The 19614-nt window shown below is 41.3% G+C and overlaps 1 protein-coding gene and 1 non-coding gene across 4 annotated transcripts in view; one reads left to right on the top strand and one right to left on the bottom strand.

The window, feature by feature from the left end:
- The window catches only part of POLE4 (DNA polymerase epsilon 4, accessory subunit), a 70011-nt gene extending 50767 nt beyond the window's left edge, over window positions 1-19244 (bottom strand). For 2 of the 3 annotated variants that reach the window (XM_032653541.1, XM_032653543.1), the window contains exons 1-3: window positions 18985-19244; window positions 18284-18368; window positions 17571-17612 (exon numbers count right to left, since the gene is read on the bottom strand). In XM_032653541.1, coding sequence (XP_032509432.1) covers window positions 17571-17612; window positions 18284-18368; window positions 18985-19194 — 337 coding nt within the window. In that variant the 5' untranslated portion in view covers window positions 19195-19244. The remainder of the gene's footprint in view (window positions 1-17570; window positions 17613-18283; window positions 18369-18984) is intronic. The other variant, XM_032653544.1, reaches the window with a different exon arrangement.
- LOC116764848 lies at window positions 8576-8682 on the top strand. The gene has a single exon (XR_004353057.1). It is a non-coding gene; the product is annotated as a U6 spliceosomal RNA (small nuclear RNA).
- Window positions 19245-19614: the final 370 nt, after the last annotated feature.

Below are 19614 nucleotides of genomic sequence, written 5' to 3'. Positions count from 1 at the left end.
CAATGAATTTGGTAAAGTAGTGGGATAGAAAATTAATGCACAGAAATCTCTGGCATTCCTATACACTAAGGATGAATAATCTGAAAGTGAAATCAAGAAAACACTCCCATTTACCAATGCAACAAAAAGAATAAAATATCTAGGAATAAACCTACCTAATGAGACAAAAGACCTGTATGCAGAAAATTCTAAGACACTGATGAAAGAAATTAAACATGATACAAATAGATGGAGAGATATACCATGTTCTTGGATTGGAAGAATCAACATTGTGAAAATGACTCTACTACCCAAAGCAATCTACAGATTCAATGCAATCCCTATCAAACTATCACTGGTATTTTTCACAGAACTAGAACAGAAAATTTCACAATTTGTTTGGAAACACAAAAGACCCCAAATAGCCAAAGCAATCTTGAGAACGAAAAACGGAGCTGGAGGAATCAGGTTCCCTGACCTCAGACTATACTACAAAGCTACAGTAATCAAGACAGTATGGTACTGGCACAAAAACAGAAAGATAAATCAATGGAACAGGATAGAAATCCCAGAGATAAACCCACGCACATATGGTCAGCTTATCTTTGATAAAGGAGTCAGGAATGTCCAGTGGAGAAAGGGCAGCCTCTTCAATAAGTTGTGCTGGGAAAACTGGACAGCTACATGTAAAAGTATGAGATTAGATCACTCCCTAACACCATACACAAAAATAAGCTCAAAATGGATTAAAGACCTAACTGTAAGGTCAGAAACTATCAAACTCTTAGAGGAAAACATAGGCAGAACACTCTATGACATAAATCACAGCAAGATCCTTTTTGACCCACCTCCTAGAGAAATGGAAATTTTTAAAAATAATTAAAAAAAATAAACAAATGGGACCTAATGAAACTTCAAAGCTTTTGCACAGCAAAGGAAACCATAAAGAAGACCAAAAGACAACCCTCAGAATGGAGAAAATATTTGCAAATGAAGCAACTGACAATGGATTAATCTCCAAAATTTATAAGCAGCTCATGCAGCTCAGTAACAAAAAAACAAACAACTCAATCCAAAAATGGGCAGAAGACCTAAACAGACATTTCTCCAAAGAAGATATACAGACTGCCAACAAACACATGAAAGAATGCTCAACTTCATTAATCATTAGAGAAATGCAAATCAAAACTACAATGAGATATCATCTCACACCTGTCAGAATGGCCATCACCAAAAAATCTACAAACAATAAATGCTGGAGACAGTGTGGAGAAAAGGGAACACTCTTGCACTGCTGGTGGGAATGTGAATTGGTTCAGCCACTATGGAGAACAGTACGGAGGTTCTTTAAAAAACTACAAATAGAACTACCATATGGCCCAGCGATCCCACTACTGGGCATATACCCTGAGGAAACCAAAATTCAAAAAGAATCATGTACCAAAATGTTCATTGCAGCTCTATTTATGATAGACCAGAGATGGAAACAACCTAAGTGTCCATCATCGGATGAATGCATAAAGAAGATGTGGCACATATATACAATGGAATATTACTCAGCCATTAAAAAGAAACGAAACTGAGCTATTTGTAATGAGGTGGATAGACCTAGAGTCTGTCATACAGAGTGAAGTAAGTCAGAAAGAAAAAGAGAAATACCATATGCTAACACATATATATGGAATTTAAGAAGAAAAAAAAATGTCATGAAGAACCAAGGGGTAAGACAGGAATAAAGACACAGACCTACTAGAGAATGGACTTGAGGATATGGGGAGGGGGAAGGGTGAGCTGTGACAGGGCGAGAGAGAGTCATGGACGTGTACACACTAACAAACGTAAGGTAGATATATAGCTAGTGGGAAGCAGCTGCATGGCACAGGGATATCGGCTCGGTGCTTTGTGACCGCCTGGAGGGGTGGGATAGGGAAGGTGGGAGGGAGGGAGACACAAGAGGGAAGAGATATGGGAACATATGTATAACTGATTCACTTTGTTATAAAGCAGAAACTAACACACCATTGTAAAGCAATTATACTCCAATAAAGATGAAAAAAAAAAAGCCTGAACAGACTACATAAAAGGAAATTATACCTAGATAATGAGTGAAACTACAGAAAAAATAAAGAGAAAATCTTCAAAGCAGACAGAAAAAAGGGACAAATTTGCTTCAAGAGAGAAGAATGATTGTTTCAAGGTGCTAAAACAAAATTCCACCTAGAATTCTATATTCAGCAAAATATCTTTCAATAAAGAAAGTAAATCAGTGAGCCAGAGCAGGTAGAGAAAAAAAGTAAAATAAAGGCTTTTTTATACCAAAAAAGAAAAGCAGAGTTTGCTACTATCAGACCCTTTAGGATTTACTTCAGAAAGAAAGAAATGATCACAAACGGAGGAGCAGAAATATAAAAAGGAAAGATGACCAAAGACAGGATAAATATATGGATAAATTTATATATCATTGTCTGAATAATATAACAATAATATAATATAGCCTTATGTGGATTGACAAAGACAACACAAAATAGGTGACAATACCAACATAAGTGGGGGATGAGGGAATTGTAAATCGAGCTAATGGATTCTAAGATCCCATTTTGTTGAGGATAAAGGGAAAGGTACTAACACTAGGCTCTGATAAATTAAGGATGCATGTAGTAACTGGTAGGGTAGCAATAAAAAAGAGTATACAACTTCCAAATTGATAGAGGGAAAACTGAATAAGTTTTCAAAAAAAGGTAAAAAATGGAAAGAAAAGAATAAAATAAGACAGATAGAAAGCACAAAATAAGATGGTACTTCTAACCCATATATATCATTAACTACATTAAATTAAATGCCCCACTTAAAGACAAAGAATATAAGCCTTAAAATAATTCACATCACACACATCAAAAATACATCCACGTGTGGAGGAAATCTCACTGAAAACTACCTGGAGACTGGCAGAACTCCTGTACAACCAAAGCTGTAAGAAAGATCCACACAGAGTCAGGTAGGAAGGGAAGAGAAGTGGTCAGGTCAGGTCGGGACAGGCTTGGAGATTCTCCCTGGGTAGTGAGCAGTTTGAATCACAACATGGGCACCCCAGCTCTGGGGTCCAACACAAGGAGGACGAGTCCTCTTAGCTGGTTTGAAATCCAGTGGGACTGACAGTGTGGCTGTAAGAAACCTAGACTCCACTCGTGAAGGGTGCACACACGATTGCTTACTCCCAAAACAAGGCAGAGGAAGCAGACTGAAACTGTGACCACCCAGTGCGTGCCCCAGCCCACACCAAGCACCCCCCTCAAGCCCCCCTTACTCCACAGCATAGCTCCACACTAGGGCTAAGGCTGCCACAGCTAAGGAGAGCACACAGTTGTGAGGGACGGAGCTGGCTTGGATCTGGCACGGCATCTGAATAGAGCAAGGGAACCCATGACTGGTGGTCACAGGGCAGCAAATCAGGAGTTGTCTGGAGTTCTGACTGGTGCTGGGACCACCCCAGCACGTACCCCAGTCCACGCCAAATGCCCACTCTGGCCCCTCTTGCTCCACAGCCGTTCCCCACTAGGGCAAAGGCTGCCACTGCAGAGGAAAGTGCACAACTGTGGAGGACAGAGTAGGCTCAAACTTGGCACAGCACCCAAACAGGGAAAGAGCACCCATTACTAGCACTCACAGGGGCAGCACATCACAAGCAGTCTGTAGCTCTGACTGGTGCCAGGACCATCCAAGTGCAGGCACCAGCCTCCCCTGGGTGCCCAATCCGGACCCTCTGGTTCCAGCACTGCTCCCCTCAGAGCAAAGGTGCTGATGTGGGGAGGGGGTAAGAGCACACACTCAAATTGAACAGAACCAACTCAGACCCTACTCTCAGGGTTTCTGCTCCAGCAATTTGGGACCTGACACCACTCCTGATAGGGCAGTGTTGGCAACTGAGGAGTGGAGAAGACCCAGCTCGCACCTGCCTCTGGCTCCAGCCCCTCCATGTCCAGCCCCACCTTCTACCAAGGTGATAGCTGCCAGCACACTCCGGGGTAAGATGTGACTTGTATTCACTTCAGATCCAGCTCTCCCATCAAAGCCACTGAGCACACACAGACTATATAGTGATGCTCCCACACAAGCACACCCCTTCAAGACCAGGATGGGTAACTGTTTCACCTAATTCCACAGAGACAGAGAAAGTTAAGCAAAATGAGAAGACAAAGGAATTTCTTTAAAATTAAAGAACAAGGAAAAAACCCTGAAAAAACAACTAATGAAACAGAAATAAGTAATTTACCAGATAAAAAGTTCAAAGCATTAGTAAACAAGAGTGCTAACTGAACTAGGGAAAAGAACAGATGAACAGTGAAAATTTTTACAAGGAACTAGAAAGTATACGAAAGAACTAGTCAGAACTGAAATGAAAAACACCCCAGAAGGAATTAACAGAAGACTAGGTGATACAGAAGAATGCAAAAATGATCTGAACATAGAATAACGGAAATCACCCAATCAGAACAGCAAAAAGAAAAACATTAAAAAATGAATATAGTATAAGGGACCTCTGGGACAACATCAAGCATACCAACATTCAAACTATACGGGTCCCAGAAGAAGAGAGAGAGAGAGAGGGATCAAAAATGTATTTGATGGGGCTTCCCTGGTGGCGCAGTGGTTGAGAGTCCGCCTGCCTATGCAGGGGACGCGGGTTCATGCCCCGGTCTGGGAAGATCCCACATGCCGCGGAGCGGCTGGGCCCGTGAGCCATGGCCGCTGAGCCTGCGCGTCCAGAGCCTGTGCTCCGCAACGGGAAGGGCCGCGGCGGTGAGAGGCCCGCGTACCGCAAAAAAAAAAAAAAAAAAAAAAAAAAAAAAATGTATTTGATGAAATTACGGCTGAATACTTCCTGATCCTGAAGAAGGAAAGATATCCAGATAAATAAAGCAGAAATGTTAAAGAGTCTTCTTTACGTGGAAAATAAAAGGCTACAACAGGAAGAAAGAATCTATAGGAAAGGAAAACTCCCAATTGTATAGGCAAATATATATTAAAAGGCTGTGGATCAACCTCTGAAATAAGCTAGTGTGAAGATTAAAAGACAAAAACCAGAGAATTCCCTGGTGGTCCAGTGGTTAGGGCTCAGCGCTTTCACTGCCGTGGGCCCAGGTTTAATCCCTGGTCAGAGAACTAAGATCCCACAAGCCACATAGCACAGCCACACACACACACACAAAAAAAAAAAAAGGATAAAAAATTGTAAAATCAACTATAATAACAGTTAAGGAATAAACATAAAGATGTAAAATATGACATCAAAACCATAAAATATAGGGGAATGGAGTGAAAAAATGTACATCTTCTAGAATGTGTTTGAACTTAAATGACTACCAGTTTAAAACATGTAGTTATATATAGGTCAACATATATGAACCCCATGGTAACCACAAATCAAAATCCTATAACAGATATACAAAAACTAGAGAGAAAGGAACACAAGCATAACACTAAACAGAATCATCAAAGCACAAGGGAAGAAACTAAAAGCAGAAGAACAGGAAAGAACTATAAAAACCAGAAAACAATGAACAAAATGGCAGTAAGTATGTACCTATCAATAATGACCTTAAATGTCAATGGACTAAATGCTCCAATCATAAGCATAGGGTGGCTGACTGGATGAAAAAACAATACCTATCTATTATGCTGCTTACAAGAGACCCACCTCAAAGCTTCAGACATACACAGACTGAAAGTGTGGGGATGGAAAAAGATATTTCATGCAAATGGAAATAACAAGAAAGCTGGGGTAGCAATAGTCCTCTCAGACAAAATAGCCTTTAAAACAAAGTCTATAACAAAAGACAAAGAAGGGCATTATATAATGATAAAGGGATCAATACAAAGATAGGATGTAACATTCAATAACATATGCACCTAATATAGGAGTACCTAGTACATAAAGCAAACAGTAACAGACATAAAGGGAGAAATTGAGAGTAATACAATAGTAGTAGGGGACTTTGACACCCCACTTACATCAATGGACAGATCATCCAGATACAAAGTCAATAAGGAAACTGTGGTCATAAATGACATATTAGACCAGTTAACTTAAAAGATACCTACAGGATATTCCACCCTAAAACAACAGAATACACGTTCTTTTCAAATGCACAAAGAATGTTCTCCAGGACAGATCACATGCCAGTTAACTAAACAAGTCTCAACAAATTTAAGAGGGTAGAAATTATATCAAGCATTTTTTCCCCACCACAATGGTGTGAAACCAGAAATCAATCACAGGAAGAAAAATGGGGAAAATACAAACATGCGGAGACTAAATATATGCTACTAAAAAACCAATGGGTCACTGAAGAAATCCAAGAGAAAATCAGAAACTACCTCAAGACAAATAAAAATGGAAACACAACTTTCCAAAATCTATGGGATGCAGCAAAAGCAGTTCTAAGAGAAAAGTTTGGAGCAACAGAGGCCTACCTCAAGAAATGAGAAAAATCTCAAACAACGTAACCTATCACCTAAAAGAATTAGAAGAAAAAGGACAAAGCTGAAAGTCAGCAGAACAAAGGTAACAATAAAGATCAGAATGGAAAAAAATGAAACAGAGAAACATAAAACGATAGAAAAATCAATGAAACCAAGAGCTAGTTTTTTGAAAAGATAAACAAAATTGAAGTCTTCCATCAACTCATCAAGAAAAAAAGAGGATCCAAATAAACAAAATAAGAGATACAAAAAAATCATAAGCGACTACTACCAATAGTTATATGCCAACAAATTGGGCAATCTAGAAGAAATGGATACATTTCTAGAAACAGACAACATTCCAAGACTGAATGAGAAAGAAATAGATAATCTGAACAGCTGGACCACCAGTAGTGAAACTGAACTATCAAAAAACACCCAGCAAACAAAACTCCAGGACTAGATGGCTTCACAGAGAAATTCTACCAAATATATAAAGAGGAGCTAGTACCTATCCTTCTCAAACTATTCCAAAAACCTGGAGGATGAAACACTCCCAAATTCATTCTACAGTAAGACCACCATTACCCTGATACCAAAACCAGACAAAGAAACTACAAACAAAAAAATTACAGGCCAATTATCACTGATGAATATAAATGCAAACATCCTCAACAAAATACTAGCAAACCAAATCCAATAATATATTTAAAAAGGATCATACAACATGATCAAGTAGAATTTATTCCAGGGATGCAAGGATAATTCAATATTCACAAATCAATCAATGTGATACACCACATTAACAAAAGGAAAGACAAAAACCACATGACCATCTTAATAGATGCAGAAAAAACATTTAACAAAATCCTACACCCTTTTATGATAAAAACGCTCATCAATGTTGTTCCTACCAGACTGGCAAAAATCAAACCCTGATAATACCAAGTGTTGGTGAGAATGAGGAACAATGGGAACTGTCATACACTGCTGATAGAGATGTGAATCAGGTATACAGGATGTTTGGCAGTATCCAAAAAAGAAATACATATTCTATGCCATACTCATTTCATAAGGAAAGGCTTAAAAAAGAATATATATATACACATACATAAACATATTTGCATTAAAATACCCAGAAGATTACACAAGAGACTAATAACCGCTACGTGAAGGGAGGGGACCTATATAAGGGATTAAAGGACAGAGAGGGTAGAGGAAGACTGTTCACAATACCGTTTTTCAACTTCTACACTCAACCTATATAGCATGGAAGATCTAATTATGATAAGGAGGTATGTTTTCAGCCTTGACACAAAGTGAGAGCTAGAAGTGAGCTAAAAATGGGAAAGGAAGGAATAAGAGAACTAACAGTCATACCTTACAAAGTGAGGAGCCAACAAAAAAAAAACATATTTTAGTATGTTATATAAATTGTAAAGGTAACAAAGGAACTAAAAATAATGATAAAACTACAAAAAATCAGAAAGGAGGGAAGGGGCTGAGAGGGTAGTATAGGTTAGCCAAACCTTCATTTATCATAGCAGGAAGTCAAAACATAAGATCTACAGTTGATAAATCAACAACAAAGCATATTATTCAGAAATATAAGAAGCCATCTGAAAAGCTAAAAACAGAAATAATAAAAGGATGAGGGTCATTTCATTATAAGTCGTTAGGTAACTATTTCACTTTTAAACAGGAATATATACTGACTCAAAAAGAAAAAAAATTTCACTTAGAACATACACATCTAAGGACATAAGAACATTTATTTTACCAGGTACAAAATAATATAATACTGACTAAACCCAAGGGGGCTAAAACGACCAAAATTCAGATCTACTAATGTAGAATAGAGCAGAGGGATTCAACTACTCAGATTATTGAATCTAAAGATGAAAATGAACACATCCACCACTCATTAAATGGCCATTTATTAAAAATCCAAGCCAAGCACTATGCATGGTATAGGCTAAAGTGGAAAACTTTGTTAAGTTCTCTCCATTTATATTCCTAGCACCCTCCAATTTATCATCCTGGCACCAGAGGTTGGCAGTTTTATGTCTTTAAATAGAAATTTGATCACATCACTCATCTCTTTGAAAAGATGGTAATTAAAAATAAACAGGTAGGAGTGCTCACTTCAGCAGTACACTTACTAAAATTGTAACGATACAGGGAAGGTTAGCATGGTCCCTGTGCAAGGATGACACATAAATTCATGAAGTATTCCATATTTAAAAATAAAAATAAACAGGTAGGGGCTTCCCTGGTGGCGCAGTGATTTAGAGTCCGCCTGACGATGCAGGGGACATGGGTTCGTGCCCCGGTTCGGGAAGATCCCACATGCCACGGAGCAGCTAGGACCATGAGCCATGGCCGCTGAGCCTGCGCGTCCACAGCCTGTGCTCCGCAATGGGAGAGGCCGCAACAGTGAGAGGCCCGCGTAACGCAAAAAAAAAAAAAAAAACAGGTAGAGTTAGGCTCCGAAGATTTTTGATTGAGGAACTGATAGGATGTCAGTCACAAGAAATTGTCTGCCTTAGGTAGGCAGCTAACAAGTTATTTTTAAGAGAAATGAGTAATCAGAAAAGACTTAAAAAAGATCTACAAATTAAGAGAATACTCAATAATCTAGGCTCAAAGCTAGCCATGTGAATATATCTTAAAAGACATTTAAAAGAATGTATCAAGGGGGACCTTGAAGATGGCGGAAGAGTAAGACGCGGAGATCGCCTTCCTCCCCACGGACACACCAGAAATACATCCACACGTGGAACAACTCCTACAGAACTCCTACTGAACGCTGGCAGAAGACCTCAGACCTCCCAAAAGGCAAGAAACTCCCCACGTAACTGGGTAGGGCAAAAGAAAAAACAGAGACAAAAGAATAAGGACGGCACCTGCACCAGTGGGAGGGAGCTGTGAAGGAGGAAAAGTTTCCACACACTAGGAAGCCCCTCCGCGGGCGGAGACTGCGGGAGGCAGAGGGGGGAGTTTCGGGACCGCGGAGTAGTGCACAGCGACGGGTGCGGAGGGCAAAGCGGGGAGATTCCTGCACAGACGATCGGTGCCGACCAGCACTCACCAACCCGAGAGGCTTGTCTGCTCACCCGCCGGGGCGGGCGGGGCTGCGAGCTGAGGCTCGGGTTTTGGTTTTGGACGGAGCTCAGGGAGAGGACTGGGGTTGGCGGCTGGAACATAGCCTGAAGGGGTTAGTGCACCACGACTAGCCGGGAGGGAGTTCGGGGAAAAGCCTGCACCGGCCAAAGAGGCAAGAGACTTTTTCTTCCCTCTTTGTTTCCTGGTGCGCGAGGAGAGGGGTTTAAGAGCGCTGCTTAAAGGAACTCCAGAGACGGGCGCGAGCCGCAGCTAAAAGCGCGAACCCCAGAGACGGGCGCGAGCCGCGGCTGAGGGCGCGAGCCCCCGAGACGGGCGCGAGCCGCGGCTGAAAGCGCAAACCCCAGAGACGGGCGCGAGCCGCGGCTAAAACCGCGGACCCAAGAGCCGGGCGGGAGACGCTAAGGCTGCTGCTGCCGCCACCAAGGGGCCTGTGTGCGAGCACAGGTCACTCTCCACACCCCTCTTCCGCGGAGCCTGTGCAGCCCGCCACTGCCAGGTTCCCGGGATCCAGGGACAACTTCCCCGGGACAACGCACGGCGGGCCTCAGGCTGGTGCAACGTCACGCCGGCCTCTGCCGCAACGTCATGCTGCCTCTGCCGCCGCAGGCCCGCCCCGCACGCAGTGCCCCTCCTTCCCCCATCCCCCAACCCCCGGCCTGAGTGAGCCGGAGGCCCCGGATCAGCGGCTCCTTTAACCCCGTCCGGTCTGAGCGAAAAAACAGACGCCCTCCAGCGACCTACACGCAGAGGCAGGGCCAAATCCAAAGCTGAGCTCCTGTGAGCTGTGAGAACAAAGAAGAGAAAGGGAAATCTCTCCCAGCAGCCACAGAAGCAGCGGATTAAAGCTCCACAATCAACTTGATATACCCTGCATCTGTGGAATACCTGAATAGACAAGGAATGATCCCAAATTGAAGAGGTGGAATTTAGGAGCGAGATCTATGATTTTTTTCCCTTTTCCTCTTTTTGTGAATGTGTACGTGTATGCTTCTGTGTGAGATCTTGTCTGTATACTCTTGCTTCCACCATTTGTCCTAGGGCTCTATCCGTCCATGACTTTTTTTTAAAAATTCTTTTTCTTAATAATTAAGTTTAATTGTAATAACTTTATTATACTTTACCTTCGTTCTTTCTTTCTTTCCTTCCTTCCTTCCCTCCTTTAGACAACGAATCACCCCAAATTGAGGAGGTGGTCTCAGGGAGCAGGATTTATGATTTTTCCCCCTTTACCTCTTTTTGTGAAGGTGTATGTGTATGCTTCTGTGTAAGATTTTCTCTGTATAGCTTTGCTTCCAACATTTGTCCTAAGGTTCTATCCGTCCCTTTTTTTTTTTCTAAATATTTTTTAATTCAATAACTATATTATACTTTATTTTATTTTTACTGTATCATCTTTCTTTGTCTTTTTTCCTTCTTTCCCTCCTTCCTTCCTTCCTTCCTCCCTCCCTCCCTCCCTCCTTTCTTTCCTTCTTTGCTTCTTTCTTCCTTCCTTCCTTTCCTCCTTTCCTTCTTTCTTTACTCATACTTCTACTAATTCTCCCTACTTTTTCTCCCTTTTATTCTGAGCTGTGTGGATGAAAGGCTCTTGGTGCTCCAGCCAGGAGTCAGGGCTCTGCCTCTGAGGTAGGAGAGCCAACTTCAGGACACTGGTCAACAAGAGACCTCCCAGCTCCACATAATATTAAACGGTGGAAATATCCCAGAGACCTCCATCTTAACACCAGCACCCAGCTTCACTCAACGACCAGCAAGCCACAGTGCTGGACAACCTATGCCAAACAACTAGCAAAACAGGAACACAACCCCACCCATTAGCAGAGAGGCTGCCTAAAATCATAATAAGGCCACAGACACCCCAAAACACACTACCAGACGTGAACCTGCCCACTAGAGAGACAAGATCCAGCCTCATCCAGCACAACACAGGCACTAGTCCCCTTCACCAGGAAGCCTACACAACCCACTGAAACAACCGTAGCCACTGGAGACAGACATCAAAAACAACGGGAACTACGAAAGTGCAGCCTGCAAAAAGGAGACCCCAAACACAGTAAGATAAGCAAAATGAGAAGACAGAAAAACACACAGCAGATGAAGGAGCAAGATAAAAACCCACCAGACCTAACAAATGAAGAGGAAATAGGCAATCTACCTGAAAAAGAATTCAGAATAATGATAGTAAGGATGATCCGAAATCTTGGAAGTAGAATGGACAAAATGCAAGAAACAGTTAACAAGGACCTACAAGAACTAAAGATGAAACAAGCAACGATGAACAATGCAATAAATGAAATTAAAATCACTCTAGATAGGATCAATAGCAGAATAACTGAGGCAGAAGAACGGATAAGTGACCTGGAAGATAAAGTAGTGGAAATAACTACTGCAGAGCAGAATAAAGAAAAAAGAATGAAAAGAACTGAGGACAGTCTCAGAGACCTCTGGGACAACATGAAACGCACCAACATTCGAATTATAGGGGTTCCAGAAGAAGAAGAAAGAAAGAAAGGGACTGAGAAAATATTTGAAGAGATTATAGTTGAAAACTTCCCTAATATGGGAAAGGAAATAGTTAATCAAGTCCAGGAAGCACAGAGGGTCCCATACAGGATAAATACAAGGAGAAACACGCCAAGACACATATTAATCAAACTGTCAAAAATTAAATACAAAGAAAGCATATTAAAAGCAGCAAGGGAAAAACAACAAATAACACACAAGGGAATCCCCATAAGGTTAACAGCTGATCTCTCAGCAGAAACCCTACAAGCCAGAAGGGAGTGGCAGGACATACTGAAAGTGATGAAGGAGAATAGCCTGCAACCAAGACTACTCTACCCAGCAAGGATCTCATTCACATTTGATGGAGAAATTAAAACCTTTACAGACAAGCAAAAGCTGAGAGAGTTCAGCACCACCAAACCAGCTTTACAACAAATGCTAAAGGAACTTCTCTAGACACGAAACACAAGAGAAGGAAATGACCTATAGTAGCGAACCCAAAACAATATATAAAATGGAAATAGGAACATACATATCGATAATTACCTTAAATGTAAATGGACTAAATGCTCCCACCAAAAGACACAGATTGGCTGAATGGATACAAAAACAAGACCCTTATATATGCTGTCTACAAGAGACCCACTTCAGAACTAGAGACACATACAGACTGAAAGTAAGGGGATGGAAAAAGATATTCCATGCAAATGGAAACCAAAAGAAAGCTGGAGTAGCAATTCTCATATCAGACAAAATAGACTTTAAAATAAGGACTATTAAAAGGGACAAAGAAGGACACTACATAATGATCAAGGGATCGATCCAAGAAGAAGATATAACAATTGTAAATATTTATGCACCCAACATAGGAGCACCTCAATACATAAGGCAAATACTAACAACCATAAAAGGGGAGATCAACAGTAACACATTCATAGTAGGGGACTTTAACACCCCACTTTCACCCATGGACAGATCATCCAAAATGAAAATAAATAAGGAAACACAAGCTTTAAATGATACATTAAACAAGATGGACTTAATTGATATTTATAGGACACTCCATCCAAAAACAACAGAATACACATTTTTCTCAAGTGCTCATGGAACATTCTCCAGGATAGATCATATCTTGGGTCACAAATCAAGCCTTGGTAAATTTAAGAAAACTGAAATTGTATCAAGTATCTTTTCCGACCACAACGCCATGAGACTAGATATCAATTACAGGAAAAGATCTGTAAAAAATACAAACACATGGAGGCTAAACAATACACTACTTAATAATGAAGTGATCACTGAAGAAATCAAAGAGGAAATAAAAAAATACCTAGAAACAAATGACAATGGAGACACAACGACCCAAAACCTATGGGATGCAGCAAAAGCAGTTCTAAGGGGGAAGTTTATAGCAATACAAGCCCACCTTAAGAAGCAGGAAACATCTCGAATAAACAGCCTAACCTTGCACCTCAAGCAATTAGAGAAAGAAGAACAAAAAAAACCCAAAGCTAGCAGAAGGAAAGAAATCATAAAAATCAGATCAGAAATAAATGAAAAAGAAATGAAGGAAACAATAGCAAAGATCAATAAAACTAAAAGCTGGTTCTTTGAGAAGATAAACAAAATAGATAAACCACTAGCCAGACTCATCAAGAAAAAAAGGGAGAAGACTCAAATCAATAGAATTAGAAATGAAAACGGAGAAGTAACAACTGACACTGCAGAAATAAAAAAAATCATGAGAGATTACTACAAGCAACTCTATGCCAATAAAATGGACAATCTGGAAGAAATGGACAAATTCTTAGAAATGCACAACCTGCCAAGACTGAATCAGGAAGAAATAGAAAATATGAACAGACCAATCACAAGCACTGAAATTGAAACTGTGATTAAAAACCTTCCAACAAACAAAAGCCCAGGACCAGATGGCTTCACAGGTGAATTCTATCAAACGTTTAGAGAAGAGCTAACACCTATCCTTCTCAAACTCTTCCAAAATATAGCAGAGGGAGGAACACTCCCAAATTCCTTCTACGAAGCCACCATCACCTTGATACCAAAACCAGACAAGGATGTCACAAAGAAAGAAAACTACAGGCCAATATCACTGATGAACATAGATGCAAAAATCCTCAACAAAATACTAGCAAACAGAATCCAAAAGCACATTAAAAGGATCATACACCATGATCAAGTGGGGTTTATTCCAGGAATGCAAGGATTCTTCAATATACGCAAATCTATCAATGTGATAAACCATATTAACAAATTGAAGGAGAAAAACCATATGATCATCTCAATAGATGCAGAGAAAGCTTTCAAGAAAATTCAACACCCATTTATGATAAAAACCCTCCAGAAAGTAGGCATAGAGGGAACTTTCCTAAACATAATAAAAGCCATATATGACAAGCCCACAGCAAACATCATCCTCAATGGTGAAAAACTGAAAGCATTTCCACTAAGATCAGGAACAAGACAAGGTTGCCCACTCTCACCACTCTTATTCAACATAGTTTTGGAAGTTTTAGCCACAGCAATCAGAGAAGAAAAGGAAATAAAAGGAATCCAAATCGGAAAAGAAGAAGTAAAGCTGTCACTGTTTGCAGATGACATGATACTATACATAGAGAATCCTAAAGATGCTACCAGAAAACTACTAGAGCTAATCAATGAATTTGGTAAAGTAGCAGGATACAAAATTAATGCACAGAAATCTCTGGCATTCCTATATACTAATGATGAAAAATCTGAAAGTGAAATCAAGAAAACACTCCCATTTACCATTGCAACAAAAAGAATAAAATATCTAGGAATAAACCTACCTAAGGATACGAAAGACCTGTATGCAGAAAATTATAAGACACTGATGAAAGAAATTAAAGATGATACAAATAGATGGAGAGATATACCATGTTCTTGGATGGGAAGAATCAACATTGTGAAAATGACTCTACTACCCAAAGCAATCTACAGATTCAATGCAATCCCTATCAAACTACCACTGGCATTTTTCACAGAACTAGAACAAAAAATTTCGCAATTTGTATGGAAACACAAAAGACCCCGAATAGCCAAAGCAATCTTGAGAACGAAAAAAGGAGCTGGAGGAATAAGGCTCCCTGACTTTAGACTATATTACAAAGCAACAGTAATCAAGACAGTATGGTACTGGCACAAAAACAGAAAGATAGATCAGTGGAACAGGATAGAAAGCCCAGAGATAAACCCACGCACATATGGACACCTTATCTTTGATAAAGGAGGCAGGAATGTACAGTGGAGAAAGGACAGCCTCTTCAATAAATGGTGCTGGGAAAACTGGACAGGTACATGTAAAAGTATGAGATTAGATCACTCCCTAACACCATACACAAAAATAAGCTCAAAATGGATTAAAGACCTAAATGTAAGGCCAGAAACTATCAAACTCTTAGAAGAAAACATAGGAAGAACACTCTATGACATAAATCACAGCAAGATCCTATCTGACCCACCTCCTAGAGTAATGGAAATAAAAACAAAAATAAACAAATGGGACCTAATGAAACTTCAAAGCTTTTGCACAGCAAAGGAAACCATAACCAAGACCAAAAGACAACCCTCAGAATGGGAGAAAACAATTGCAAATGAAGCAACTGACAAAGGATTAATCTCCAAAATTTACAAGCAGCTCATGCAGCTCAATAACAAAAAAACAAACAACCCCATCCAAAAATGGGCAGAAGACCTAAATAGACATTTCTCCAAAGAAGATATACAGAATGCCAACAAACACATGAAAGAATGCTCAACATCATTAATCATTAGAGAAACGCAAATCAAAACTACAATGAGATATCATCTCACACCAGTCAGAATGGCCATCATCAAAAAATCTAGAAACAATAAATGCTGGAGAGGGTGTGGAGAAAAGGGGACACTCTTGCACTGCTGGTGGGAATGTGAATTGGTTCAGCCACTGTGGAGAACAGTATGGAGGTTCCTTAAAAAACTACAAATAGAATTACCATATGACCCAGCAATCCCACTACTTGGCATATACCCTGAGAAAACCAAAATTCAAAAAGAGTCATGTACCAAAATGTTCATTGCAGCTCTATTTACAATAGCCAGGACATGGAAACAACCTAAGCGCCCATCATCGGATGAATGGATAAAGAAGATGTGGCACATATACACAATGGAATATTACTCAGCCTTAAAAAGAAATGAAATTGAGCTATTTGTAATGAGATGGATAGACCTAGAGTCTGTCATACAGAGTGAAGTAAGTCAGAAAGAAAAAGACAAATACCGTATGCTAACACATATATATGGAATTTAAGGGAAAAAAATGTCATGAAGAACCTAGGGGTAAGATAGGAATAGAGACGCAGACCTACTGGAGAACGGACTTGAGGATATGGGGAGGGGGAAGGGTGAGTTTTGACAGGGCGAGAGAGAGTCATGGACATATACACACTAACAAACGTAGTAAGGTAGATAGCTGGGGGGAAGCAGCCGCAAGGCACAGGGATATTAGCTCGGTGCTTTGTGACAGCCTGGAAGTGTGGGATGGGGAGAGTGGGAGGGAGGGAGACGCAAGAGGGAAGACATATGGGAACATATGTATATGTATAGCTGATTCACTTTGTTATAAAGCAGAAACTAACACACCATTGTAAAGCAATTATACCCCAATAAAGATGTTTAAAAAAAAAAAAAAAAAAGAATATATCAAGAGGGCCAGGGGCCTAGGTTGATTACAGATGCAGAACAAAGGAGTAAAAATAGTGAAACAAATAATTCAAGAAAAGATTTCTGAAAGTAATGAGGCTTCAGGGAGATAGTTGAAAACGTCCTGGTGTGATAAAGGTGAGAATGAACTGAAGGTGCACGGCTTTCGCAAAGCTCTTCAATCAGAATATATGTAGGGAATAGTAAGCTGATCAGATTTAGGAATTAAGTAGGAGAGAGAGCTCTAAGAGAAGTTAGTTAAAATAAGGTATCTCAAATATTTTCTATTTCAATGACAAGATTTAGTTAGTATACAGGAGTTAATCTAAAATTCCTAAGAACAAATAGATACAGGCCAGAATAGAATCTCACTGCAGCAAAATAATCACTTTACACAGACTACTGAAGAAGAAAAAAGAACAAGAAGCAACCCTTTAAATGTTGGCAATCATTTCTGATCTCTAGCATTATGATGAGGGGTAAGATTTATATCTAAGAATGGAGATCAAAGTAAGAATCAAACTTCTGAATCCACCTAACTACACTGGGGTCTTTAGAGTCCCTTCCATTTTTTATGGTTAAGCAGTTTTCAGGAAGTTCTAACTACCCAAGGGAATTTGAATTAGAATTTGTTTTTCCTATCTTAATAGGAAATGGGGAGAAAATTATTCCTACATGAACAAAGAAGAACCAGGCCATCGGTTTTATAACGTTTTGAACTCAGATCGTTAGCATGGGAAAGACAGGTGGAAATGATTACCCCGTGATAGAGAACTCACCTTCCAGGAAAGCAAATTCATCCACAGCTTCTATTGCATTATCTGAAACACAAGGTAAAGGGACACCTGACTAACTCCGGTCATTTGGGCATCAACCTCTTACAAAAGCACAACCCACAGTGAAGGGCATGAGGCTTTGTGCAAATTAGGGCATTTATAAAATTTGTCCCTTGCTATCTTGAGATCCATATCTACTCCACCACCAAATCTTACGTATAAGCTGTCTCTCCGAGAGTAAGAAAATAAGAAAAGCCTGGTTAAATACTGCTCACTGAGGGGAACATCCTTGCTCTGAAAGTCATCAGAGAAGTGTTGCCTATACAGAAGGGAAAGCGAGATTATGGTATATGAAAGCTTACAGATGTTCTAGGGTTACCAGCTAAAAAGTAGAGTCAGAAATCAAACCTCTACTTTCTAGGTGAATAAAAAAGTCAAGCCTGGTACCATATGGCAGAAGGTATAAAGGGGTCTAGTTAGCTTTGGCAACATCTAGACTCCTTCGGTTCTCTGTTCCAGCACCTCTCCAGCCACCCAAAGCAAATTTTCAAAAGGTAGGGTCTTCTGGCACTGTGGCAGCCCAAGAGAAAACATCGTAGGAAGAGACCTGTGGCACCGCTCATCTTACAGTGATGCCGTCTTAAACAGTGTAAGGGAAAACCTCAACCAGCCCTCTCGTCTGCCCCCAGATCCAAGATACCAAAGTGACACTCTACCCAAATCTCTCCTCTGAAGGGTTTTCCTCTTCCCCTGTTGAGCACAACAGTAGGCATCTTTTGCAATGGTTTCCACAAACAGTTCCTGTGAAGAAAAGCAGAAAAAAAATTAAAAAAACAATAAAAGTTATAATAAACAAACCAAAACCGAAAAAACAAAACAACCAAGCAGAGTTGTATGGATGAATTCTAGTACAATTCTTGTGTGTGCTTCTGTTGGCGGTGGGGGAACGCACAGGGGTGAAAGAGAGGTTCTCAGGGAAGCTGAAGGTTCTCCTGGACTTCATAAAAGTCTAGTCCCCTTCCCCCTCCTGCAGTCGCCCATGACACATCTGTCCCTCCCTCACTTGTAGATCCACCACACTCATTTACTTGAGGTTCCTACAAGTTCAGTGTTAGATTGGAGATGCAAATTAAAGCCGTGTTCAGGCCCTCAAGAAGAGGTAGGTATGTTAGCAAACCAGTACAACCACTTTACGCGACGCTTTTTCCGTCTTCCCTTCCTATGCTCACACCTCAGAATCCGGCCCCAGAACCTCTCTCACCTCCCGGTGCCCAGCACACCCCGCCCCAGATCCTCCTCTGGCTCCCCGCGTTCCCCAAACCTGGACCAAAGGCTCGCTAAGCCCCGCCCTTCGGAAAGGCCCCGAGCCCCGCCCCTCGCCAGGCATCCCCGCCACCGCATTGTGCCCCGGCCGCACCGCGGCTCGTGCCAGAATGAAGATGGCTTCCTGTCCTGCGAGCGTCACGTCGGGGTCCGCCTTCACCAAGGCCTTCACTCGCGCCAGAGGCAGCCTCGAGAGACGAGCCCCGGGCGCACTCGTCGGGGCATGGGGCTGCGGAGCCGCTGCGTCCCCACCGGTGCCCTCCTCCTCCTGGAAAGCCCCGTTTCCAGTCGCCACAGCCGCCATCCACGCCCCGAGCCTGCTGCGCGCGCAGCCGCCGACTGTGCACGCAAGCGGTGCCGGCCCCCTTCTCGCGCGCGCTGGAAGCCACGCCCCCTACGGGCGCGTGACTCCGCCCCTCACGCGGCGGGGCGCCAGACTTTTTGCCACTCGCAGCGTTTCTGGTGGCCTGTCTTGCCGCCACAGATGACTCTGACGCGCCATCCTGTCTAGTTGAGCCCTCTTTGGGGAAATTTGATTGTAAAAGTAAACACAGCAGTAATAGAAATATATACAGGAGAAACTTGAACAAGTTTACGTGCTACTGGAAGAGACAGTAAAGTAGAGCAATAAAAATGTAGGAGGGGGCTTCCCTGGTGGTGCAGTGGTTGAGAATCTGCCTGCCAATGCAGGGGACACGGGTTCAAGCCCGGGTCTGGGAAGATC

This window comes from Phocoena sinus, chromosome 13 (assembly GCF_008692025.1).
Source record: "Phocoena sinus isolate mPhoSin1 chromosome 13, mPhoSin1.pri, whole genome shotgun sequence".
In the NCBI taxonomy this organism is placed as follows: Eukaryota; Metazoa; Chordata; class Mammalia; order Artiodactyla; family Phocoenidae; genus Phocoena; species Phocoena sinus.
This window is presented reverse-complemented; position numbering and strand designations above follow the sequence as displayed.